The sequence below is a fragment of the Symphodus melops genome (assembly GCF_947650265.1).
Source record: "Symphodus melops genome assembly, chromosome: 1".
NCBI lineage: Eukaryota > Metazoa > Chordata > Actinopteri > Labriformes > Labridae > Symphodus > Symphodus melops.
In genome coordinates this window covers 32,588,442-32,614,860 of record NC_136691.1, presented here as the reverse complement: position 1 = coordinate 32,614,860, position 26,419 = coordinate 32,588,442, and the positions used below count along the sequence as shown (strand labels likewise).

Genomic DNA, 26,419 nt, shown 5'->3' with positions numbered 1-26,419 from the left:
AAAATATAAGACTAAATAAAGTGAATAAGCATTTCAAAAATATGAAAGTCACATGAATTACAAATAAATACATCCAGGCTTAAACCTTGCATTACTTAAAAAGATCTCAAATAAAAAAAATACTTAAATGTGTCAGTCATGTCTCACTGAATGTAAACATATTATGCTGGAGATTAAGAGATGTAGATGTACAACAACAGTGATGACAAATATTCAGTAACATTATAGAGAACTGGTTAATCCAGAGCCGTGAAAATTAAGAGCTGTGCAGTCGGTGATACATTTCACAAATAAAGAAAGTCACAACTTGTTTTAATACCTGTGACGACCCCTCCACACCAGTTGGTGTTCCTGTGCTGCTGGTTGTATTCTGTTGCAGGTTCCAGGAGGCGGGGTTGTAATCAGTGGATGTGCTGCACCTTGGACCAGGGTAGTCTTCCTCTATAAAAACGACTGAGGAAAGATGGCTCTCTCTCTCTCTCTCTCTCTCTCTCTGAAGACCACACAAAGGGACCGTGGGAGCGTGGCGGCGCGGATGTATGGCTGTATGGCTGTATGGCACGAGTTTGGCTAGATGTTAATAAACGGGATTGCATTCTGAGCAGAGGTCGTGTCCTGGTTCATGTTTCTTGTTGCGGCCGAGAGCCGGGTTGTAACAACCAGCATATGTGTAAAACCAATCCTGGAAAAAGTATTCAAAGACACAAAGGCAGAAACACTGTTTTTATTCCCTCACACATTCATTTCATTTCTTTATTCAACTCAGCAACTCCCTCTCAACCACTCCCTCCATCTCCCAGCTGCTGATTTCGGGGTGTTTGACTCTGTAAGTACGGAACCTTTCTCAACCAATCATCCTACAGCTGTCAAATGTTAAAACTTGGGCTCATTGCACAGACAGTCTGTCATTTCAGTGCTCGGTCGCCTCCATTCAGCTCAGCAGAGTTCAGATACAGCATCAGAAACCCACACCTCATCACATCCTGCATACCTCTCAGACCACCACTATCTTGTCTAGACTCCATGGGGGGGGGGGGGGGGGGGGGTTATCCTTTCCTGCTGTTGGCCTCACTACCCCTCCAGGCACATGATGGAGTCTAATCCCCAAAGACTTTGCACATTTATTTCCTAAATTGTTAAATAAATAATTGTTCATTCTTAATTAAGTGGCTCCTGATTTTTTGGTCATAAATGCAAGGGCAGCAGAAGTCTATGATTCCATCTTCTCGTATGCTGCAATGTTTTCTGATGGCCATTTTGTTATTCTACAGGAAAAAAATTTACATTTACAAAGTACATATTTACATGAAAACTGTACTCAAGCAAAGTTTGAAAAGCAGTATTTCAGCTTTGTTGTTCTTTGTCTTTACATGAGAGTTGTCTAAACATGTTCCCTGTATTCAAGGCATTATGGAGCATATTTTCATAAATTCAGAGCATTATTAAAACAGCAAACTGCCGCAGCAGATCAATAAAAACACGTCTGTCTCCTCCGTCCTCCCCTGCTGTGAATTCCTCTCGGTAAAGTCAGAGCTAAGCTGACGGACAGACACAATCTCCACAGCGAGAAAGAATGCATTGTTTTACCTTTGTATTTACCTTCAAATATGACTGGAGGAAGTTTGCTTTGGTCCCTCTCAGCTTTGTTCAAATCCCTTTCATTACTGGAGCATTTGGGCCGGCATACTTCAGACCAGGTTTTGGGGGATGAAGGGTTAATGGGGGATGTTTTGGAAGGTCGAGGGGGGCCCACTGGGGAGCCGCTGTCTCTCTCAGCTTATTAGCCTCTCATCAGGATTAGAGCATACAGGAGGCCACAGGACAGGACGACAGATTGAGGCCTGACAATCTTTTCATGCCATCCAGAGAAACTGTTATGGGTTGATTCAAACTCTGAAGGAGGTACATGTGTGAGGTGTGAATGTGTGAGGAATGATGTCCATTGTTGTGTTTGTGTCGGTCATTCCAGTGTTTGCTTACCACCATATTTGACTCTATGAAGATTTGTTCTCTGATGGACTGTCTGACCAACAGAACCGTAGTATTGCTTAATATGTAAATTATGTAATCTGAAACTGGCCAGTTTGCTCACCAGATGCTTTGATGTTCACAATATAGCTGAGACAGAATTGAGCTGTGAAAACTCTCACACTTTAAAGAACGTCATTTTCAATTCCACCAATTCTCCAAAGTCTACTGTCTGTCTTACAGAGCTTCTTCTCCTTGATCAGCAAGGTCGTGAGCTGCACCTTGGTCTCTGATGTCTACAGCAGCATGCTCTCTTACAGCTAGCTTAATAGAAGCGTGTTGTTGTTAAGCTCTGTGCTTGTAAGAGAAGTCTTCCTTCCTGCACACAGACTATAACTGACTGCTGTATTCGTGTCGTTCAACTAGGACAAGAACAAATGAATGTTGTTTTTTCGGAGACAAATCTTTTGGCTGAATTAACCCCTGTCTGTGTGTGTTTACAGAGCGTAGTGGTCTTTCTCCCAGGTTGTTGCTAGACTGATGTTGTTGGTGACTTTTTCAGAGTTTTTGAATCTGGAAAGTTACTAAATCGTTACGAGTTCCCACAAACAGCAGTGGTGTTACAGCAACAAACAGTGATACTCATTAACTGTGTATTTGATCTGTATAGTTTTACTGTTCCTCTATTAGAGTTTTTTCTTCCTTTTTTTAACTTACAAATGATACCACAGTGTGATGTTTGGTGTTTTCCACGTGCTGTATTGTTGTGTTTCTCTGTCTGTCATTCCGTCGTGTCTCCCCTTCCCTCACTAATTATTCAATCAGGTTCAGCTGCGATCACAGGTGTTCACCAATCATCACCATCAGGCTATTTAAGATGGCTCCTTGCAGGATGCCAGCGCCAGATTATTGTCTCATCTCCATGGGTTTGTTCTCCAGTGTTTGCTCTTGCTCCTCGTACTTTCTTGGATATTTGTATTTACTCGTGTTTGTTAACCTCTCGTATTTTCTGCTTCTCCGTAGTTCCCGTTCCCGTCCTTCCTACGACTCCGTCGTCCCCTGTTCGTCTCGTGTGTCCGATCTGGCTCATCGTCACGCGTGTTTAGGTTTAGGGTTATTAGGTTGCACTAGAGTCACATTGATTATTGTTTTGCACAAATATTTCACCCCGTGTCACGTGTTAATAAATTGTTATTTGTTAAACATTTCTCTGTCTCTGAGTCGTGCGCTTGGTTCCGAAGATTTTCTGAGTCGTAACACACAGGTCTCATCTAAGAATACTTTTGGACATTTGATCACAGAGCGTGAAGAGTGTATATTCCACATTCTGTTATCTAGAAATGAAATAATTGAAGTGGAAATCGATAATTTCACTTTTAACTCATCTTAGAACAGGTTGTATTTGCATACTGATGCCGTCCAAACTGCTCCAACATATAATTCAGTGTGCTTATGTCTGCACATCTGCTGGCCTCTCTCACTGCTCTGTTTATTGAAAACAATGAACTTCAACAACAAGGAAAAGAAAGCACGCTAAAAAACTAAAAGTGGACAGACTTAGAACTGTAAGTATCTGTGGATAATTAGCATGCTAATGATCAAGGATGATTCACATCAGAGTTACTAGCTGAGTTGTTAAGATAATTTCACCAAGAGGTGTTACAACACCCGGTCGTCTGTGGGTCGTTGCAGTCACATGTTTCAAGTTGGGACTGGGGCTTCATTTGTTTTGGGGGAGAATGAAGAACATTATTGTAGGATGGTAAAAGATGGTGTCTCAGACCTCCACCTCTGTGAAGAGATAATTTTTCCACCTTGACATAGATGGCTTCTTTAACACTGCTTTCAAACCAAGAGAACACAGACCTTTTCAAACTAACGTTCTTCTCTGTCCAGGATACATACTTTGTTATCGTCAAAGGAGTGGCCTTTGTCTGTCAGATGTAAATGGTCCTCAGAATCCCGTCCCAAAGAGCTTGCTGTCCTAAACTGTTTAAGCAGTGTTGCCAGATCTCGTGAAAGGAACAAGCAATCAGGTGTACAGAAATAAGCTCAACAAAGCAATGTGTGTAGGCAACTTAACTTGTTGTTTTGCGTTTACGCATAGAAGCATATTTTAAGTAAAAACATTTTCATTCCTAGTCATCTTTGCTCTCAAACTGCAGTCAAAAGGTTTCTTCCCCTTCATCAATTTAGTGAATTATCACAGGAGTTAATGCCCTGGCTGCGGCTGACAACCAACACATGTTCATGAAAATCTTGATTTTGTGAAGTTGGCATCACTGGATAATAATAATAATAATACATTTTATTTAATGGCGCCTTTCAAGCCACCCAAGGTCGCCTTACAGTGGATAAAAACAATACATTAGGTTAAAACCAAACATAAAAACAAACAAAAGACAGGTGTAGTGTGGAGTGAACAGTTACAGTGAGTATGCCAGTTTAAACAGGTGGGTTTTGAGTTGGGATTTAAAGGTGGAGATGGACTCTGACTGTCGTATGTGGGGGGGGAGGGAGTTCCAAAGTCTGGGTGCCGAGCAGCTGAAGGCTCGGGCACCCATGGTACTGAGGCGTGGTGTGGGGATGACCAGCAGTCCAGCAGAGGTTGAGCGGAGGGTGCGTGAGGGGCTGTAGTGATGGAGGAGGTCGCAGAGGTAAGTGGGGGCTAGCTGGTGAAGAACTTTGTAAGTGAGGAGGAGGTTTTTGTAGTTGATGCGAAATTGTACAGGGAGCCAGTGAAGTTGAATGAGAATGGGGGTGATGTGATCAGATGATGTGGTGCGAGTAATGATCCGGGCGGCAGAGTTCTGGATGAGTTGCAGTCTGTTGATGAGTTTGGCGGGGAGTCCAGTGAGGAGGGCATTGCAATAGTCGATGCGGGAAGTGACAAATGAGTGAACTAGGATTTCGGTGCTGGACTGGGACAGTGATGGGTGGAGTCTAGAAATGTTACGGAGGTGGAAGAGGGCAGTGATCCCAATGCCAGCCAGGCGGTCCAGGAGTAATGTGTGGGAAATAGTGTCGAATGCTGCGCTGAGGTCGAGGAGGATGAGTATGGTCAGAAGTCCGGAGTCAGCTGCACAGAGGAGGTCATTGGTGATTTTGACTAGGGCTGTTTCAGTGCTGTGTTTTGGACGGAAACCGGATTGGAAGGGCCGGGTTTTTTCAGGATGGGAGTGATAGCAGCTAGTTTGAGAGTGGGGGGTACAATGGCAGTGGTGAGGGAGGAGTTAATTATATTGGTGATCATCGGAGAGATGGATGGCAGACAGGCTTTGACGAGGGAAGTGGGAAGAGGATCAAGCTGGCAGGTGGTGGTTTTAGCTTTGCGGATGAGTTCAGAGATGGTGTGATCCGATACTGGGGTGAAGTCAGAGAGGCAGCTGATGAGAGGTTGGCCAGCAGTGATCATCCAAGTTGGATCATTTGAGGAGGTGCAGGATGATGCCAGTTGTTGGTGAATGGTAGTGATTTTTGAGTTGAAGAAGTCCAGGAAAGCAGTGCACTGATCGGTGGATGTGTCTGGTGGGAGGATTTTAGGAGGCTGAATTAGGTGGCTGACCGTTGCAAAGAGGGTTCTGTTGCTGCCAGTACCAGTGTTGATGAGGTTGGAATAATATGAAGATTTGGCAGTAGTAAGCGCATTCTTATAGTGATGCAGGTGGTCCGAGTACATTTGGCTGTGAACGGTGAGTCCGGTTTTTTTGTACAGTCACTCCAGTTGACGACCTGTGGCTTTGAGCTGGCGTAGGGCAGGGGTGAACCAGGGAGCAGTGTGATTGAAGGAGACTGAGCGTGTTTTCAGAGGAGCCATGGTCTGAAGGGCAGTGGAGAGACAGTTGTTATAGTGGGTCACCAAGTCAGAAGGGGAAGATGCTAGGGGAGGGCTGGGGTAGGAGCTGATCAGGGTGGAGAGATTTGTCGTGTTGATATGATTGATGTTTCTGAAGGAGATGGTCCGTTGTTCTTTGACTTTGTGAAGTTGGGTGTGAATGTCAAAAAGTACAGCTTTGTGGTCAGTAATAGGGAAGTCCATGATGTCAAGGTTGGTGGGGGTGATGTCAGTGCAGCAGATTAAGTCCAGTATGTGGCCTTTGTTATGAGTTGGGAGCTTTACATGTTGTGTGATTCTGAGACAGTCCAGGAGTGATGTGAAGTCGTTAGCTAAGGTGTTGGACGGATTGTCAATGTGTATGTTGAAATCGCCGAGGAGGATTACAGTGGGGGACATGGCACAAACAGATGTTAGTAGTGATGCAAATTCATTGAGGAACACGGTGGAGGGTTTTGGTGGCCTGTAGATGGTGACAATGATGGTGGGTTTTGGGCCTGTGATTTTTGCAGCTAAACATTCAAAGGAGGAATGGTGGGGGATAGTGACAGCAGTGACTTTGATGTTGTCGCGGTGAAGGAGAGCGAGACCTCCCCCCCTCCCTGTGGCACGGGGTTTACTGATAAAGGAGAAGCCCGGTGGAACAGCCTCATTTAGCTGGGAAAAGTCGTTTGGCTGTTGCCAAGTCTCAGTGAGGCATAAAATGTCCAGTTTACGGTCAGCAATAAAGTCAGCGATCAGCAGAGCCTTGTTACTAAGGGATCTAATGTTCAGCAGACAGAGTTTCAGACAGGTGAGTGGTGTGTATGTGGTTGCTTTGAGCAGAGAAGACAGTAGGTTGTGATTGACAGGACGGGTAGTGCGGCGGGGGGGGGGCGGGGCTCAGTAGACCAAAAGGAGCGGATGTTTGTGTTGCTGTTGTGTTGACTGTACTGAAAGTTCCGTTGAGAGCCTTTGTGGATGTGTCGTTTGAGAATGTAGTGGTGTTGTGCAGTCTGTGGCGGAGCGGCCCTGGAGAAGGTCCGTAGATGTAACATCTCTGTTACTGTCGATAGGGCAATGGAGGGTGGGTGGTGAACTGATTTGACCCTTTTTTCGGTTCTGACTGGGATGATATGTGGAATAGAGTCAGGAGCATGAAGTGAGACAGGGGCGTGGCTGTTCCGGCATACAGACAGTCAGGCACTTGGGGCTGTGTGCACGGCGTGCTGTATGTTAGCAGCGAGCATTCGTGCACCTAGTTTGTTCGGATGTAGCCCGTCTCTTTTAAAATAAGACCATCTGTTCCAAAAAAGATTGAAGTTGTCGATGAAGCCCACAGCGTGTCCTCTACAGACTGACTGGAGCCAGCTGTGAAGGCTGAGAAGTCTGCTGAATTGGCCGGTGCCGCGACCGACTGTGGGGATGGGACCTGAGATGAAGATGGACTTTCCACAGCACTTAAGGAGCCCTAAACATTTATCAAAGTCAGCTTTGGTTACCTCGGACTGAGAGCGGGTTGTGTCGTTTGAGCCAACGTGCACTATGACTCTTTTAATTGAGGACGGGAGTGAGGGCAGTAAATCCTGGAGTTTTTCTATAATGTCAGTGACAGTGGCTCCAGGAAAGGAGCGGGTGGTGGCATTAAAAAAGTGCACTGACGTAATTATTGAGTCACCGATGATTAGAGTTGATGGTGGAAAAAGTGGCAGAGGGATAGTTGGCTGTGTTGTGGGGGGAGAAAAGGCGGCATGATGGGCCTTCGAGGTGCGGGTGGTACTCACTGGCAGACGGGCGGTCAAGTCTGTGTGGTGTTGTTGCGCTGGGGCACCTATCTTACCAGCAGTAAGGGGCACTTTAGAGCTTGGATAGAAAGGAGATTCAGAGCTTCTTCTCATCACAGCCTCCTTCAGCAATTGGCGGCGGTGAGAGAAGGAAGATTTGACTGTTGGAGCAGGTGAAGGCAGTGGTGCACGCTCGTCCAAGGGAGGAAAATCCTGCATGCTCAGGATGTTGAAGCGGTTGGATTGCGAGTTATAGCATACAGACGTTGATAAAATTATATTGTTATATATTTATAGACATTTTGTGAGAAAACATGAGCTTTCTGGATCAAAACTGAGCCAATCTGGTTCACCTATTTCTCCCACTCTTTATTCTAATTCTTATATAGTTTGGGCTTTGTCACTCTGTTGCTCTGTCAGGTGAGGTGCAGTTGTGCATGTGTGCGTGGTAACCAAGGACAAGGGATTGTAGACAGATCTTGGAAAAGGACAAACTAAATATGACATTTGTGTCTCTCTTTATTGTAAAGAGCTGAGAAATAATCAAAAGGAGTTCATAAAGGGAGCAAACAAGTCAAAATAAGCAACTACACTTTGGAAAACGAGCCAAAAAAGTGACCTGAGACTATTTGCAAGCAACTTTACAAAAAAATGAGCCCATAGTTGCTTATAAGCGGAATTAAGCGGAATTTCGAGTCGCAGCAGACCAGTGCCCTCCTCCACAAACTCTGTAATTTCTCCGGTTGTGATATGAATAAAGGATTGATTGATTGATAAAAACAGTGTGTGCAAGGTGATTGTGTAGTGGTTCTTTAGTCTCTCCAATGTATAAATCCATGCATTCATCTTCACACTAGATAACATAACACAGAATTACTTTGTTTATGCCAGGGAGTTTTGTCCTTGGGGTGGACCAACTTCTGCCTCAAGGTTTTGGAGGCTTTGTGTGTGTCTGTGATGTGTTGGCTTGAAACGGGATTTTAAAGAAGTCATCTGTATTATGGGAAAATAATTGTTTAACCAAATTGGTGGTCTAAGACTTAGACTTAGACTTAGACTAAACTTTATTGATCCTTTGGGATGACTCCCTCAGGAAATTTAGGTTCCAGCAGCATATACAATAAGAGTAAAAAATAAAGATAAAAATGTAACACAAAATACAAAAATGTATTGTAAGTAACAATATACAGAATAATATAGCACCAATAATAGAACACTCTTCCATTGGAAGGAATATACCAGAAATATGCATGGAGGAAGCAATATATACAAAAAAAGGCAATGATTATTGTTGCGATTATTGCACTTGGTTGAGATTATTATTGCACATACGAGTGAAAGTGTCCATGTGTTATTGCACAGTGAGGGTAGAAGGGAAGAAAGAAAGAAAGAAAGACGCTCCAACTCCCACCCCTCTGTCCCGTGTGCTCTAGTCCTCCTCCCCCCAAGTGAGGAGTTGTAGAGCGTGATCTCATGATGGACAAGGGAGTTTTTGAGTCTGTTGGTTCTGCACTTGGGAAGGAGCAGTCTCTCACTGAACCGGCTCCTCTGGTTACTGATGACAGTGTGCAGAGGGTGGCTGGCATTGTCCATAATATCCAGCAGTTTGTTCAGTGTCCTCTTCTCTGCCACCGTCACCAGAGTCCAGCTTCATGCCGACCACAGAGCCGGCCCGCCTGATCAGTTTGTCCAGTCTGAATGTGTGCTGTTTGGATATGCTGCCCCCCCAGCATACCACGGTGTAAAAAAGCACGCTGGAAACCACGGACTGGTAAAACATCCCCAGCAACTTGCTGCAGATGTTAAAGGACCGCAGTCTCCTTAGGAAGTACATCCTGCTTTGTGTCTTCCCGTACAGGTGGTTGGTGTGTGTTGTCCAGTCCAGTTTATTGTCTAGACACAGCCCGAGGTATTTGTAGGAGTCCACAGCCTCCACTTCAGCTCCCTCTAACAGAAGAGGTTGCATCCTCTGTCTGGACCTCCCAAAGTCAATGACCAGCTCCTTGGTCTTAGAGGTGTTGAGCTGTAGCTGGTTCGTGTGGCACCATGCAGCAAAGTCCCCCACCAGTGTCCGGTACTCCTCCTCCCTGCCATCCCTGATACACCCGACAATGGCTGTGTCGTCAGCGTACTTCTGTATGTGACACAGCTCAGAGTTGTAGCAGAAGTCCGAGGTGTACAAGGTGAAGAGAACAGGGGCCAGCACTGTGCCCTGGGGGGCTCCAGTGCTGCTGACCACAGTGTCAGACGTGATGTCCATCAGCCTGACGTACTGAGGCCTGCCCGTGAGGTAGTCAGAGATCCAGTTCACTAGGTCGGGGTCCACTCCCATCCCGCTCAGTTTGTCCCGGAGCAGGGGGGGCTGGATAGTGTTGAAAGCACTGGAGAAGTCCAAGAAGAGGATCCTCACAGTGCCGCTTCCCATATCCAGATGGGAGTGGGCTCGATGTAGCAGGTACAGGATGGCATCCTCCACACCAACACCTGGCTGGTACGCGAACTGCAGGCAGTCCTGGGCGTGTTGTACCTGGGGTCTGAGTAGGCTGAGGAGGAGTTGCTCCAGCGTCTTCATTAGGTGTGAAGTAAGTGCCACCGGTCGGAAGTCATTCAGCTCGCTGGGCCGGTTCTTCTTTGGAACCGGAACGATGCATGATGTCTTCCATAGGGTGGGCACCCTCCCTAGCTGCAGGTGGGCACCCTCCCTAGCTGCAGGCTAAGGTTGAAGAGCCGTTGTAGTGGTTCCCCCAGTTCATCAGCGCAGGTCTTCAATAGCCTTGGACACACTTTGTCCGGACCTGCTGCTTTCCTGGGTTGGAGCTTCCTCAGCTGTCCTTTGACCTGGTCTGTGGTAAGATGGGGCGGAGATTGTGTTGAGGAGGGGGGTGTTGTGGTTTCCGGGGGGAGGTGTGCAGAGGGAAGGAGGAGAGATGGCTGTGGTGAGGGTGGGAGAGGGGGGGGCAGGGACTGGTCGAACCGGTTGAAGAAGTCGTTCAGTTCGTTTGCCCTCTCCATTGTTCCCCCTGCGGCCCTGGTCTTTGTGTTGTGACCTGTAATGGTCCTCCCACCTTCCCAGACCTCTCTCATGTTGTTTTCCCTCAGCTTTTGTTCCACCTTTCTCCTGTAGGTGTCCTTTGCTTCCCTCACACAGTGCTTGACCTCCTGCTGTGCTGCCTTCATGGCCTCCCTGTCTCTGCTCCTGAAGGCAGCCTTGTTTTTGTTAAGGACAGCCTTAACGTCCCGCGTTACCCATGGCTTGTTATTAGGGAAACAGCGTACAGTCTTAACAGGGGCGACCACGTCGACGCAGAAGTTCAAGTAGTCCGTCACACAGTGTGTCATCTCCTCTATATCCTCGCCATGCGGATCCATCAGCACCTCCCAGTCTGTGGTGTTATAACAGTCTCTGAGGGCACTTTCCATCTCTGGGGACCACCTCCTGATGGATCGAGTTTTAACGGGCAGCTTTTGGACCAGGGGGGTGTAAGATGGCTGTAGGTGAACCAAGTTGACCAGACTTCCCTAATGGGGGGAGGGGAGTCGCTCTGTATGCATCCTTCACATTAACATACATGAGATCTATTGTCCTGTTGTTTCGTGTAGGACAGTCCACAACTTGATTAAAAACAGCCAAACTTGAGTCCATAGTTGCGTGATTAAAATCACCAGAAATGACAATAAGTGCCTCAGGGTGCTTTGTCTGCAGCCGAGCAGTGACAGAGTGGATTTTCTCACATGCAGTGGCTGCGTGCGCATTCGGAGGGATGTAAACACAGATGGCGATCACATGACTGAACTCCCTCGGTAGATAGTGAGGCCGCAGGCTAACAGCTAGCAGCTCGAGGTCCCGGCAACATGTGACTGTCTTTACGGAGATATGTCCTGGGTTACACCAGCGGTTGTTAACATACATGATGAGTCCCCCACCTTTACTTTTCCCGCTTGCTTTCGCGTCTCTGTCGGCTCTCACGGCAGTGAATCCCAACATGTTTACGTTAGCATCCGGTACTAGGCTGGTCAGCCATGTTTCCGTAAATATAAACAAACTGCTCTCACGGTAGATCCGCTGGTTGTTCAGTGCGGACAGCTCGTCGATCTTGTTCGGCAGTGAGTTCACATTCCCCATGATGACGGAGGGAATCGATGGCTTGTATCGCCTCCGTTTCTCCGCTTTCTCGGCTTTAACCTTAGCTCCGGCCTTGCAGCCCCTCGTTTTCCTCTTTAACTCCTCAGGTATGGGGTGTCGTATCCCTGCGTGTCCCATTGTACTTAGAGCAAGCAGTTCCTCCCGAGTAAAAGTGAGAAACCTGGCTCCTGGTCGAGTATTAAACTTAAGTGTATCCATAGGATATATAAAGCATACGATCTCTTCGCAGGGAAGAGTAAACAAAAGGCTAAAAAGTTTTAAAAAACGTTAAGAAAAAAACTAAAGAGAGAGAGCTGCTGAAGAGGCAGCCGTTGCTCACAGCGCCGGAAGTACTCCGACACCATCTTTTACCATCCTACAATATTGTGCTGAATTCTCATCCAAAACAGCTTTAGTCCCAGTCCCACCTTGGAACATGTGACTCCAACGACCCACAGACGACTGGGTGTCGTGGCGACTAAGTTAGCGACTCTGATGCAAGTCATCCTTGACTATTAACATGCTAATGATCCACAGAGGCTTAAATTTCTAGCTCAGTCCACCAAATAATTCAGTACTGAAGGAGCTTTTTGGAGGAGAGGTGAAACGTCTTGAATATCTTCAACCAGTCCAGTTACCATTAGATCAAGCTTTGAGTCAAGTTTTGTAGATCAGAGGTGAAAATAGTTTCAGTTCCCAGGAAGTGAAACTCAGACAGTCATTGTCACTGAGAGGAGAAATGGCTCAGAAAGGAGTTCATCTGGACCAGAAAACCTTCTCTTGTTCAATCTGTCTGGATCTACTGAAGGATCCGGTGACTGTTCCCTGTGGACACAGCTATTGCATGAACTGTATTAAAACCCACTGGGATAAAGAGGAGAAGAAAAACTCCAGCTGCCCTCAATGTAGGCAGACCTTCCCAGTGAGACCTGTCCTGTTGAAAAACACCATGTTGGCAGTTTTAGTGGAGAAGCTGAAGAAGACTGGACTTAAAGCTGCTCCTGCTGATCACTGCTATGCTGGACCCCAGGATGTGGCCTGTGATTTCTGCAACGAGAGAAAACTGAAAGCTCAAAGATCCTGTCTACAATGTCTGGCTTCTTTATGTAAGAAACACCTGCAGCCTCATTTTAAATCACATACGTTTGAAAAACACACGCTGGTGGAGCCCTCCAAGAAGCTCCAGGAGAACATCTGCTCTCGTCATGATGAGGTGATGAAGATGTTCTGCCGCACTGATAAGCAGTGTATTTGTTATCTCTGCTCTGTGGAGGAACATAAAGGCCACAACACAGTCTCAGCTGCAGCAGAGAGGACAGAGAAGCAGAGAGAGCTGGAGGTGAGTCAACAAGACGTCCAGCAGAGGATCCAGGACAGAAAGAAGCTGTTTCAACAGGAGGTGAAGGTTATCAATGTCTCTGCTGATAAAGCAGTGGAGGGGAATGAGAAGATCTTCACTGAGATGATCTGTCTCATGGAGAAAAGACGCTCTGATGTGAAGCAGAAGGTCAGATCCCAGCAGCAAACTGAAGTCAGTCGAGTCAAAGAGCTTCAGGAGAAGCTGGAGCAGGAGATCATTGAGCTGAAGAGGAGAGACGCTGAACTGGAGAGGCTCTCACACACACAGGACCACATCAAGGTTCTACACGACTACAACTCACTGCCACCACTCTGTGAATCTACACGCTCATCCAGCATCAACATCCGTCCTCAGAGGTTATTTGAGGATGTGACATCAGCTGTGTCAGAAGTCAGAGACAAACTAGAGGACATCTTGAGAGAGAAATGGATAAACATCTCACAGAGAGTGACTGAAGTGGATGTTTTGCTGTCAAAACCAGAGCCCAATACCAGAGCTGACTTCTTACAATATTCACGTGACATCACACTGGATCCATACACAGTAAACGCACTGCTGTTTTTAACTGACGGGAACAGAAAAGTGACATACACACGCCAACCACAGCCTTATTTCAGTCACCCAGACAGATTCATTGGTATGAGTAATGTCCTGAGTTCAGAGAGTCTTACTGGACGTTGTTACTGGGAGGTGGAGGGGAGAGGAGAAGCACTGTCTGTAGCAGTCGCATACAAGAATGTAAACAGAGCAGGAAGCATGCCTGAAAGAGGATTTGGATTCAATAAAGAATCATGGGCATTTTTTCAATGCAGAACCAGTTATACGTTTGTGCACAACTGTGTCCGCACTCTTGTCTCACGCCCTCAGTCCTCCAGAGTAGGAGTCTACCTGGATCACAGAGCAGGTATTATGTCTTTCTACAGCATCTCTGAAACCATGACTCTAATCCACAGAGTTCAGACCACATTCACTCAGCCTCTATATGCTGGACTTTTCATTTTTCGTGGATCTATTGAGTTGTGTAAACTGAAATAGACAGAAGTAATTAAAGGAACAGTGTGTTAATCTTGAAAATCCTTCAACTTGATCGTTTTTCACATTTATTGTTGAGAGCTGGTTGTGGTTACATTGTTCAATCAAACTTCATGGGCGGTACTGTGACATCTTCTCGCTTGTTCTGTACAGTCTTTTTAAATAACTCTTTAGCTGTTTCCGTTTAGTCACAGAGGCTCTACTGCTCATGACGATTTTTGTTCAGCTGAAATGCCTTTTTGTCTGCATGAACATTTCAACTTTTCTTCACTTTAAATATGTTTACAATGAGTACTGATTGTTTTTTTTATCATTAAAGGGTCTAAAGAGAGAAAGCACCAGTTCTTTTCTTTTATGTAGATATTATGTTTTCACCATTTTGAACATTTAATCAAAAACAAATCCGAAATTACATTGATAGAATGATTTCTTTTGCTGAAAGAATTTTGTTGTTTAGACTTGAAATTGATTAGACACACTCTGAAGTATATGAACTCAATCAGATCAATATGACATGTGTCTCTGTTTGCTGATTTGCTGATTGCAAACAGACACACATGGGGTGAGAAACAGGAGGAGCGAGACAGACAGGGAACACGGCAACACACAAGTGGGACGGCACTATACAGAACAGAATCGTAACAAGATCAATATGAATGTCTTTTTCAAAGCTGAGATTCTGATCAAACAAACTGTGTGGATGAAGTGAATCTGTTTATGAAATCTTAATGACATTTTATGGACTTCAGTCAGTCTACACATTTTAATTCAATGCAAACTATTATTTTGGTTTGAGCAAGCCAATTTTTTTTAAATTGTGCAAATGTATAGAATTGATTAACATTTTACGGTGGCTGGGAGGGGCAAACACTGCAATAAACATCACGTTTATGCACAAGAAGTAGAGAAACAAAATAAAATAAACAAATTCTGAAAACGAAGCAAAGAAAGCAAATACAGAAACATGCTGCAAGTTCAGCCAACTGTAAAAACAACCTCAAGGTAGGCCTACTGTTTATAAAAACATATTTTAAAAGGCAGATTTCTTCTCAATAACTAAGTTTTATTTAATTTGGTGTATTTTTAAGTTTCCAATACATGAGAAATGTCTTTATTACTGTCACATATCTTTTACGTTTTACATATCTTTTTCATTTTTTATTATTAAATTGATTTTGTTAGATTTTACTACAAATAGATTTGACAGAACACAGAATTTTACAGTGTTCAAGTAGCCTAAAGATGAGAGCCCGCCCACATAAATCATGAACGACTCAACTGAAGATTGTCAGCCTCTGCATTAAAAATGATTTCAACATTGACATTTTTGTCTTCCTCTTTCCCTGTTTTCACCTACACTGAAAAAAAAATGGAGTGCTATTTACTTGAAAAAACCTAGGTAAGTTTTTCAAATTCTACAAGGGTGATTTCCAAGTAAATTTTTTTTCGCTATTTTCAGTAAGTTCTACTACTAATTCAGATTGCATAAAACTGAAAATCTCTCCTTATAAAAAATGTTTTTTATCAGGGTATTTTTTAAAATAGTTTTACTTATTTTTTTACAGGCTATATTGAAGTAACATTTACACACAGTTTTACATTATTTAACATTAAATTCCTATGGCAAATGTAATTCCCTATACTGGTTCTGTATAGGAACACATCTTTACACAAACGGAAGCAGCTCTGTTTAAACAACAACACCTTTATTTTTCTTTTGTGTGTTTACAAAGTAGGTTCAAGGATCATACTTTGCCTATCTGCGGATTCCTTTGATCCATCAACTCTATGAAGAAGCCACTGAACACATCACAAAAACAATTGGAAAAATTATCTCAGTACATCTCGAAAAAAAATGCCAATACAGCATCCAAATGTGTAATCTCAACCAAACTTTTGGGGGGGGAACCCACAACACTGAAATTAGAAACAAAGAAATAGACACTTTTCCCCAGTTTTGGCCTTCAAGTGACTACATGCATAAACAACTTCTTTTAAAGTACAGTTCCTAACATGCATTTAGGTGGCAAGTTTGTTTCGCAGTGAAAGGACTTTAGGTGACAGTTTAAGGATGTCAAGCTCAAGAAAGAGCTTTTGAAACACTTCAAATGTGTACTTCATCTTTGGTGGGTAATTCAAGTTAATTGCGTAGATGATGCCCATGAGCAAGAGGCACGCCTTCGCAACACTTCGACAATTCTCAAGTACCTCAGTTCCTTCAACAACAATGGACACATCAGGACTGGATGGGCCTTCGTGTTCCTCATGGACATGGAGGACACACATTTTCAGAACTTGCTCAGTCTGGTCCTCTTTGACTGCATCTCTGCTGACATCCTGTAACATATATGAACATTCATGTTCAGTTGCACAGCATGACTCAATTTGTTATGTAAGTTACTGAGTTTTGAAAAAGTTATTTGTTGGATTAATTAAAAGAGAAATGTTCATAATTTTGAATTGCAACTGAAATGATAGCCAATTTAGTTGCCACTTTAATATCATTTTAAATTTGAGACAATAGTGGTAAATAGAACTTTATTAGTACCGGTTGATAACATGGCAACAACAAATAACCTTGTCACCCAAACTTTATTGTTTATTGATTTTTTTTTTTTTTTAATTATCTGCACATTCTAAGATGTTAATGAATGAACCAATTAAAGCTGCTTTTAGTAGTATTTCAACAGTGAAAATGAAAAGAGTACAATATAATCTACACTCCCATGAACTGATGTTCTTTCTGCATTTTCTTTTTTCATTCAGGTAATCAGTTTGTACAAAATGCAGAGCTCACCAATAAGGCCCTTTCTGCAGCCTTATATCAGAATGTTATTTTTCTGGTTTCATTTGATGCATGTCGTGTCAAAATCGTATCCTAATATCAAAAACCTGTAAACCTTAATGTAGAAAGTCTGGAACCCCCCCCACAATTAACAGTAAAACCAAAAACAGACAGGTCAGACTCTGAGATTCTTTCTGTTTTAATGATACTTACACTATGATATCACCATTGATACTTTTTTCACTATTTTGGTGGAGAAAAAAACACATGATATGCCATCAAACTGGAAAGATATGTTCTTCATTGAACTGTCAGTATTAGGTTTGGATTTTGTATTGCTAGCTAACCAGCTTGTATCCTGTTAATTCAAACACCTGTCAACTTAAAATGAATATGTAGTTGGAGCTTGTGAGTCAAAGGTGTAGAATTTTATTTCAAATTGTTTAACAATGCTCGTGTTTTAGAGCTTGAAGTTCAATCTTTTTAGAAGTTTTAATTAGACAATTGCACGTTTGTAAATCGATTTAATAGCCTTTTTAAGAGTGTGACAAAAACTTAAATGTTATTGTTATGTTATTGATTTTTGGGTATCAGATTTACCATGTAGTCCTTGATGAGGTCCTCTGAGGACTCCCCCAGGAATATCATCAGGCAGCGGATTATGGTCTCCCGTTTGGCTTCAACGTGTTGCTGTAACAGATGGAAGATACTTTTGTAAGGACTACAATATGAACTCAATAATGCACAAATGTTGCGTTATTGCTGATGAGAGCTGCATCAAACAGTATGTCATTATATTATCCTAAGAAAAAAGATCAAAACATACAAACAAAATATATGACTTCCGGAATCAAACTAATTGTATGCATTTAACTCTTTACCTGGCTAAGTGAATCCAGCAGGGGTCTTATTTTAGTCCCAGCAACCCCACCTTTTTTGGCAAATATCTCCTGCAGTTTTGGGGTGTAGTAGTCCAGCTTGCTCAGAAAGGTTCTCTCCAGGTGAACTGTTGTAATTCTTCTGAACTCCTCCTTAATCTTAAAAAAGAAGCAAAGTTATGGTATTTTCTTCTGTCATTTTAACAAATAATTTCTGAATGAGTTTATAAATGCAATAATATGAATTTGTTGTTTATTTATTAGTCATGTATTTCCATTTATTATAATTTCTTCAATAACTGAAAAAGTGGTGGGCTGTCAAGATTTCATTAGTAAAGTGAATATTAAATACATGGTGCTAATTAGGATATCATCATTTGTTTACATAAGTACACAAACACTTGATTCACCTGAGCTTCAGAGAAAAGAGCAGGCCACCTCTCCCGGAATTCTTGGATGCCAGGGCACTGCTTTACAACTTCCAGTCTTCGGTAGGAGAAACATCTTTCCATTTTCTCAGCAATTATCTTGTAGTTGTTTTTCTTCTTACTTTCTTGGAGGATGTCTAATCTCTCCTTCTCTAAAGTGACTTCTGTGTCTCCGAATGGCAGTGGAGGCAGGTAGTTTACTTCGGCTTTCTTAGGCTTTTTGATCCCTTTGCTTGAACCTTTTTCATTTAACCTCTGTTTTTTTATGGAGTTCACCTCCAGCTCTGGACAGGCAAGTTGACGACATCTTAATTTTGAACGGTAATTCCCCATTTTGTATTTGATTCTCTGCTGCCACCCATAAAGGCCATTAAAAGACCCTGGTTCCCTGAGGCAAGGGAACTTCTCGATTAAAGCTTCGACGACAGTCAAAATTTGGATTCCTGTTGGGTATGCCGTATAGCTAAATATCACTTCTGCCAGCTTCTCGAGAATGCTGCTTGTCAATTTTGGATTGTGTAGCAGGGTACCATCCTTCAGGAATGCTTGGTTTCCAGCCTCCAACATTAGTTGTACGTCATAGGGAAAGGTTGGTACTTCAAATTTGGCTGGCCATGACTGAGAACGGCGAGACACTCCGCTTTCATCAGAGGAGGAAGAGAGAAGGATAGTGTCTTGAGATCCTGATGAGTGAACAGAGGAATTGCTTGCGGATTCTTCTGGAAGAGGGGAGTCAACCTCTGATCCTTCCACAGCACTTAGATCTAGCGCAATTGGTTGTGCTTGCACAATTTTTAAGGTTGCCTTGTTTTCCACTTCATCAATGCAGCTGAGAGTGAAAAACTGACCATCAAAATCCATGTCCTGATAAAGCAAAGAAAAATCCACAGGAATATCAAAAGTATCTCTGATAACACAAAAAAGCTCTTCGAGGCTTCTTGGTATGCCTGAGGGCAGAGTTAGTTTGCGTATATCACTCTCTTCAAAAATTATGCAGAGCTTTGCAGGTCCATCCATTGTGGCAGAGGAGGCTGCATCAGAAACAGACAAATATCATCAAATAACCATTCTTTTGGTTATTATTAACTATTCTCAATTAGAAAAAAAAATCACACACTGAAATTTCACAAACATGAAACCAAATAAACTTTACCGGGGTCGAATCACTGTTTTTTGTTGAAATACTGCAGGTCTACCTGGTAGCCTACAGTTAGTGAATGTGTTTGAAGCTGATAGCAGTGGAGGGCTCAATTTTGGTGGTGGCCACTTAAGATGTTAAAAACATCAATATAATATGATGAATACTAGCATCAAATATGTTTCATTAGCTTACCTAGAATTTAGCTAAATATCGCACCAAAGTTCATCTTACTCGTAAGTAATAAAAGTGAAAATGTAGTTTGAGATTAAATCTATAGAGATACTCAATATATTTTGTCATTTAAAATTCATTTTTTATGTAACACATACACATTTCTTAATCGACCACATATACCCTTTCCCACAATCGGTGTCCTACACTTTGAATAAGTTCCACAGTTGTCCCACTCCCCAACACAGAGTGTTGGGGAGTGGGACTGCCATTCGGAGACACAGAAGTGCTCCACACTGTTCACTCTGTGTGCTCTTAATATTTACCTCAGTCGAGGCTTCCTACACATTTTTTGGGAAATAATACAGTCGCCAGATATCCGTCTCCCACTCGTGGTGACTTGTCATTCAGTGCAGATGCACAACTTGAACAAACACCCGACGCGGCGCAGATGAACAGCCCTCAGCAGCCCGACCTCTGCCGATGACACTGCACGGGGCTGATGCACCGCCATTAATGAGAAGCTCCGCAAAACAAATTGTGTATGCAATAAACACCAAGTACTTTAGTCATACTGGTATATTGTTAAGTAGGCGAAGTTACAGCTCCATATCTATCTGCACACGTGCACGTTGCATGCTAGCTAGCAAGGAAATAAACTGACAGATAACTAGAGAATAACGGATAACGGAGAAAAACGTCTGTGCTCCATTTGTAATAAATTCGCCCTGAATTAAGTTGCATTTAGTTTTAAAAGTCAAGAAAGCACTTTTAAATACTTACAAGAATTAGCTGACTGCCTCCGCTCTGCAGGTTCACGTCCTGTCCGTGTCCATTCGTTGCGCGTTTTTTGGGTGACGTCACTCGCCAGGTTTGAATGAGGTTGCCAGGTTTGTCAAGTAAAAGTTACCTGCTTTTAGCAAGTTGACCATGTAGTTAATGAATTGAATAATTATTACTTGATAATGTCATTCATGTTTACCTGTTCAAATGAAGTTAAAGAAATACAACGAAATTTCAAGAATCACATCTGAAAAATAAGATGTTTTTCTAAGTAAAAACAGGGAAACAGGAAACTTGAGTAGAATTTAATTATGAAATAGAGGTCACATTTACAAGGCCAAAAAAATATTTTTTTTCAGTGTACATTATATTATACATTAAACTGAGGATTTAACTTTTTCTTGTGTTGTCCCTCTCTCCCCCAGCTCGTCCCCTCTAGTGTGCTCTCTCCACCAAAGCACATTGTTCCTGCTCTGTAGGACGGATTGGGGGACCTCACCACTGCTTCTTTTCCCAGAGCGTTTGGTTTATGTCTGATCAGACACAGCGCTGGACAGCGGTCTATACAATGCACCTCCTGAGCACATTCAAAAGATGAACGGAAGAAACAAGAGGCCCTTTTTAATACAGAGGTTTTTCTTATAAGCCATTTTTTTTGTTTTATTCATATTTATTTGCTATAACTTGAAAATACTATACATTTATTTGCCTTTTTTAAACCTGTATAACGTGCAAAAACCTAACGTAAATACTACCTCCTCCTAACTGAACAACCAAGGGAAAGAAAGTAGCTTCAAATGCCACACTATGTTTTAAAGTAAAATCTGTATTTGTTAAAGTCTTTTTGTAATGATTTTAGGGGTGGGCACTTATAAGCTTCTGCTTCGGCCCACTCCTTTTGAGCAGAACTACAACTGCTCAAATAAACAAATAAAAAATAATAAAGTAAGTTACAAGACTAGTGTGACATTTCATATGTGATTAAATAAAGTGTAAATGTAGTTTCCCTCTCAGTCGTGTCTGAATCATGCCACTCTACTCTCTTTATTTGCATGCTGTCTTTCACACTAACCTTGATTACATGTTAAACACTCAAGTGTTGAAGTACTTTTAAAGGTATTTGTTGCCCAGCTGTGACGTGTGTCATTACCCTAGAAAAACATGAGAAGTTATTTTGTTACAACTTAAAACAGGAGAGAAAAGGTGCAGAGCGAACGTGAGCTGCACCTTGGTCTCTGATGTCTACAGCACCATGCTCTCTTACAACTAGCTTAATAGAAGCGTGTTGTTAAGCTCTGTGCTTGTAAGAGAAGTCTTCCTTCCTGCACACAGACTATAACTGACTACTTTATTCATGTCGTTCAACTAGGACAAGAACAAATAATGTTGTTTTTTCAGAGACAAATCTTTTGGCTGAATGAACCCCTGTCTGTGTGTGTTTACAGAGCGTAGTGGTCTTTCTCCCAGGTTGTTGCTAGACTGATGTTGGCGTTACTTTGTCTTGTTGGTGGCTTTTTCAGAGTTTTTGAATCTGGAAAGTTACTAAATTGTTATTAGTTCCCACAAACAGCAGTGGTGTTACAGCAACAAACAGTGATACTCATTACCGGCTATTTGATCTGTATAGTTTTACTATTACTCTATGAGAGTTTTTTCTTCCTTTTTAACTTACAAATGACACCACAGGTCTCATCTGAGAATACTTTTGGACATTTGATCACAAAGCGTGAAGAGTGTATATTCCACATTCTGTTATCTAGAAATGAAATAATTGAAGTGGAAATCGATGATTACATGTTTAACTCATCTTAGAACAGGTTGTATTTGCATACTGATGCCGTCCAAACTGCTCCAACATATAATTCAGTGTGCTTATGTCTGCACATCTGCTGGCCTCTCTCAATGCTCTGTTTATTGAAAAAAATGGACTTCAACAACAAGGAAAAGCAAGCGCACTAAGAAACTAAAGTGGACAGACTTAGAACTGTAAGTATCTGTGGATAATTAGCATGCTAATGATCAAGGATTATTTACATCAGAGTTATTAGCTGAGTCGTTAACATAATTTCACCAAGAGGCATTACAACACCCGGTCGTCTGTGGGTCGTTGCAGTCACATGTTTCAAGGTGGGACTGGGGCTTCATTTGTTTTGGGGGAGAATGAAGAACATTATTGTAGGATGGTAAAAGATGGTGTCTCAGACCTCCACCTCTGTGAAGAGATAATTTTTCCACCTTGACATAGATGGCTTCTTTAACACTGCTTTCAAACCAAGAGAACACAGACCTTTTCAAACTAACGTTCTTCTCTGTCCAGGATACATACTTTGTTATCGTCAAAGGAGTGGCCTTTGTCTGTCAGATGTAAATGGTCCTCAGAATCCCGTCCCAAAGAGCTTGCTGTCCTAAACTGTTTAAGCAGTGTTGCCAGATCTCGTGAGAGACACAAGCAACCAGGTCTACAGAAATAAGCTCAAAAAAGCAACGCGTGTAGGCAACTTAACAATCATGTTTTGTCATTTTTTTTGCTTTTACGCATAGAAACATATTTTAAGTCGAAATGTAAATTACATTTTCATTCCTAGTCATCTTTGCTCTCAAACTGCAGTCAAAAAGTCTCTTCCCCTTCACCAATTTAGTGAATTATCACAGGAGTTAATGCCCTGGCTGCGGCTGATAACCAACACATGTTCATGAAAATCTTGATTTTGTGGAGTTGGCATCACTGGATAGCGAGTTATAGCATACAGACGTTGATGAGATGATATTGTTATATATTTATAGACATTTTGTGAGAAAACGTGAGCCTTCTGGATCAAAACTGAGCCAATCTGGTTCAGCTATTTCTCCCACTCTTTATTCTAATTCTTATATAGTTTGGGCTTTGTCACTCTGTTGCTCTGTCAGGTGAGCTGCAGTTGTGCATGTGTAGGAGGTAACCAAGGAAAAGGGATTGTAGACACTAGACAGATCTTGGAAAAGGACAAACTAAATATGACATTTGTGTCTCTCTTTATTGTAAAGAGCTGGGAAAGAATCAAAAGGAGTTCATAAAGGGAGCAAACAAGTCAAAATAAGCAACTACACTTTGGAAAACGAGCCAAAAAAGTGACCTGAGACTATTTGCAAGCAACTTTACAAAAAAACGAGCCCAAAGTTGCTTATAAGCGGAATTAAGCGGAACTACGAGTCGCAGCAGACCAGTGCCCTCCTCCACAAACTCTGTAATTTCTCCGGTTGTGATATGAATAAAGGATTGATTGATAAAAACAGTGTGTGCAAGGTGATTGTGTAGTGGTTCTTTAGTGTTCATGCCGGGGAGTTTTGTCCTTGGGGTGGACCAACTTCTGCCTCAAGGTTTTGGAGGCTTTGTGTGTCTGTGTTGTGTTGGTTTGAAAAGGGATTTTAAAGAAGCCATCTGTATTATGGGAAAATAATTGTTTAACCAAGTTGGTGGTCTGAGACACCATATTTTACCATCCTACAATATTGTGCTGAATTCTCATCCAAAACAGCTGAAGTCCCAGTCCCACCTTGGAACATGTGACTCCAACGACCCACAGACGACTGGGTGTTGTAACGACTCAGTTAACGACTCTGATGCGAGTCATCCTTGACAAATTTCTAGCTCCGTCCACCAAATAGTTCAGCACTGAAGGAGCTTTTTGGAGGAGAGGTGAAACGTCTTGAATATCTTCAACCAGTCCAGTTACCATTAGATCAAGCTTTGAGTCAAGTTTTGTGGATCAGAGGTGAAAATAGTTTCAGTTCCCAGGAAGTGAAACTCAGACAGTCATTGTCACTGAGAGGAGAAATGGCTCAGAAAGGAGTTCATTTGGACCAGAAAACCTTCTCTTGTTCAATCTGTCTGGATCTACTGAAGGATCCGGTGACTGTTCCCTGTGGACACAGCTACTGCATGAACTGTATTAAAACCCACTGGGATAAAGAGGAGAAGATAAACTCCAGCTGCCCTCAGTGTAGGCAGACCTTCCCGGTGAGACCTGTCCTGTTGAAAAACACCATGTTGGCAGTTTTAGTGGAGGAGCTGAAGAAGACTGGACTTAAAGATGCTCTTGCTGATTGCTGCTATGCTGGTCCCCAGGATGTGGCTTGTGATTTCTGCACAGAGAGAAAGCTGAAAGCTCAAAGATCCTGTCTACAATGTCTGGCTTCTTACTGTGAGAAACACCTGCAGCCTCATTTTAAATCACATACGTTTGTAAAACACAAGCTGGTGGAGCCCTCCAAGAAGCTCCAGGAAAACGTCTGCTCTCGTCATGATGAGGTGATGAAGATGTTCTGCCGCACTGATAAGCAGTGTATTTGTTATCTCTGCTCTGTGGAGGAACATAAAGGCCACGACACAGTCTCAGCTGCAGCAGAGAGGACAGAGAAGCAGAGAGAGCTGGAGGTGAGTCAACAAGACATCCAGCAGAGGATCCAGGACAGAAAGAAGCTGTTTCAACAGGAGGTGAAGGCTATCAATGGCTCTGCTGATAAAGCAGTGGAGGGCAATGAGAAGATCTTCACTCAGCTCATCTGTCTCATGGAGAAAAGACGCTCTGATGTGAAGCAGAAGGTCAGATCCCAGCAGCAAACTGAAGTGAGCCGAGTCAAAGAGCTTCAGGAGAAGCTGGAGCAGGAGATCATTGAGCTGAAGAGGAGAGACGCTGAACTGGAGAGGCTCTCACACACACAGGACCACATCAAGGTTCTACACGACTACCCTTCACTGCCACCACTCTGTGAATCTACACACTCATCTAGCCTCAACATCCGTCCTCATAGGTTATTTGAGGATGTGACATCAGCTGTGTCAGAAGTCAGAGACAAACTCAAGGATGTCCTGAGAGAGAAATGGACAAACATCTCACAGAGAGAGACTGAAGTGGATGTTTTGCTGTCACAACCAGAGCCCAAGACGAGAGCTGACTTCTTACAATATTCACGTGACATCACACTGGATCCAAACACAGTAAACCCACTGCTGTTTTTAACTGATGGGAACAGAAAAGTGACATTCACAGGTCAACCACAGCCATATTTCAGTCACCCAGACAGATTCACTGGTTTGTGTAATGTCCTGAGTTCAGAGAGTCTTACTGGACGTTGTTACTGGGAGGTGGAGGGGAGAGGAGAAACACTGTCTGTAGCAGTCGCATACAAGAATGTAAAAAGAGCAGGAAGCATGACTGAAGGAGGATTTGGATTCAATAAAGAATCATGGGCGTTTTTTCATTGCGGAAACAATTATTCGTTTATGCACAACTGTGTCTGCACTCTTGTCTCACGTCCTCAGTCCTCCAGAGTAGGAGTCTATCTGGATCACAGAGCAGGTATTCTGTCCTTCTACAGCATCTCTAAAACCATGACTCTAATTCACAGAGTCCAGACCACATTCACCCAGCCTCTATATGCTGGACTTTTTATTTTTTGTGGATCTGCTGAGTTTTGTAAACTGAAATAGGCAGATGTAATTAAAGGAACAGTGTGTTAGTCTTGAAAATCCTTCAACTTGATTGTTTTTCACATTTATTGTTGAGAGCTGGTTGTGGTTACGTTGTTCAATCAAACCTCATGGGCGGCACTGTGACATCTTCTCACTTGTTCTGTACATGTTTGAGTCTCTTTAAAAAAACTCTTCACCTGTTTCTGTTTAGTCACAGAGGCTTTACTGCTCATGAGGATTTTTGTTTAGCTGAACTGACATTATTTGGAAGAACATTTAAACTTTTCTTCACTTTAAATTTGTTGACAATGAGTACTGGTTGTTTTTATTATCATTAAAGGGTCTAAAAAGAGAAAGCACCAGGTATTTTCTTTTTTGTAGATATGTTTTCACCATTTTGAACATTTAATAACGAACAATCTGAAATTACATTGCAGAATGAATTTTCATTAGACACACTCTGAAAGATCAAATCAATCAGATCAATATGAATGTCTTTTTCAAAGCTGAGATTCTGATCAAACAAACTGTGTGGATGAAGTGAATCTGTTTATGAAATCTTAATGACATTTTATGGATTTCAGTCAGTCTACACATTTTAATTCAATGGTAAACTATTATTTTGGTTTGAGCAAGCCATTTTTTTAAATTTGTGCAAATTTATAGAATTGATTAACATTTCACGGTGGCTGGGAGGGGC

At 42.6% G+C, this 26,419-nt stretch overlaps 2 protein-coding genes across 2 annotated transcripts; both read left to right on the top strand.

Annotated features, from left to right (window-relative positions):
• Positions 1-12,428: 12,428 nt before the first annotated feature.
• On the top strand, positions 12,429-14,084 carry LOC306825250 (E3 ubiquitin/ISG15 ligase TRIM25-like; the record flags this gene model as incomplete). The annotated part of the gene is made up of 2 exons (XM_079345859.1): positions 12,429-13,439; positions 13,917-14,084. 2 exons carry the CDS (start codon positions 12,429-12,431, stop codon positions 14,082-14,084), a joined length of 1,179 nt encoding a protein of 392 aa, XP_079201985.1.
• Positions 14,085-24,081: 9,997 nt separating this feature from the next.
• LOC306824468 (tripartite motif-containing protein 16-like) lies at positions 24,082-25,737 on the top strand (the record flags this gene model as incomplete). Its single annotated transcript, XM_079344641.1, has 1 exon — positions 24,082-25,737. The coding sequence occupies one exon, from the start codon at positions 24,082-24,084 to the stop codon at positions 25,735-25,737; it is 1,656 nt and encodes a 551-aa protein (XP_079200767.1).
• Positions 25,738-26,419: the final 682 nt, after the last annotated feature.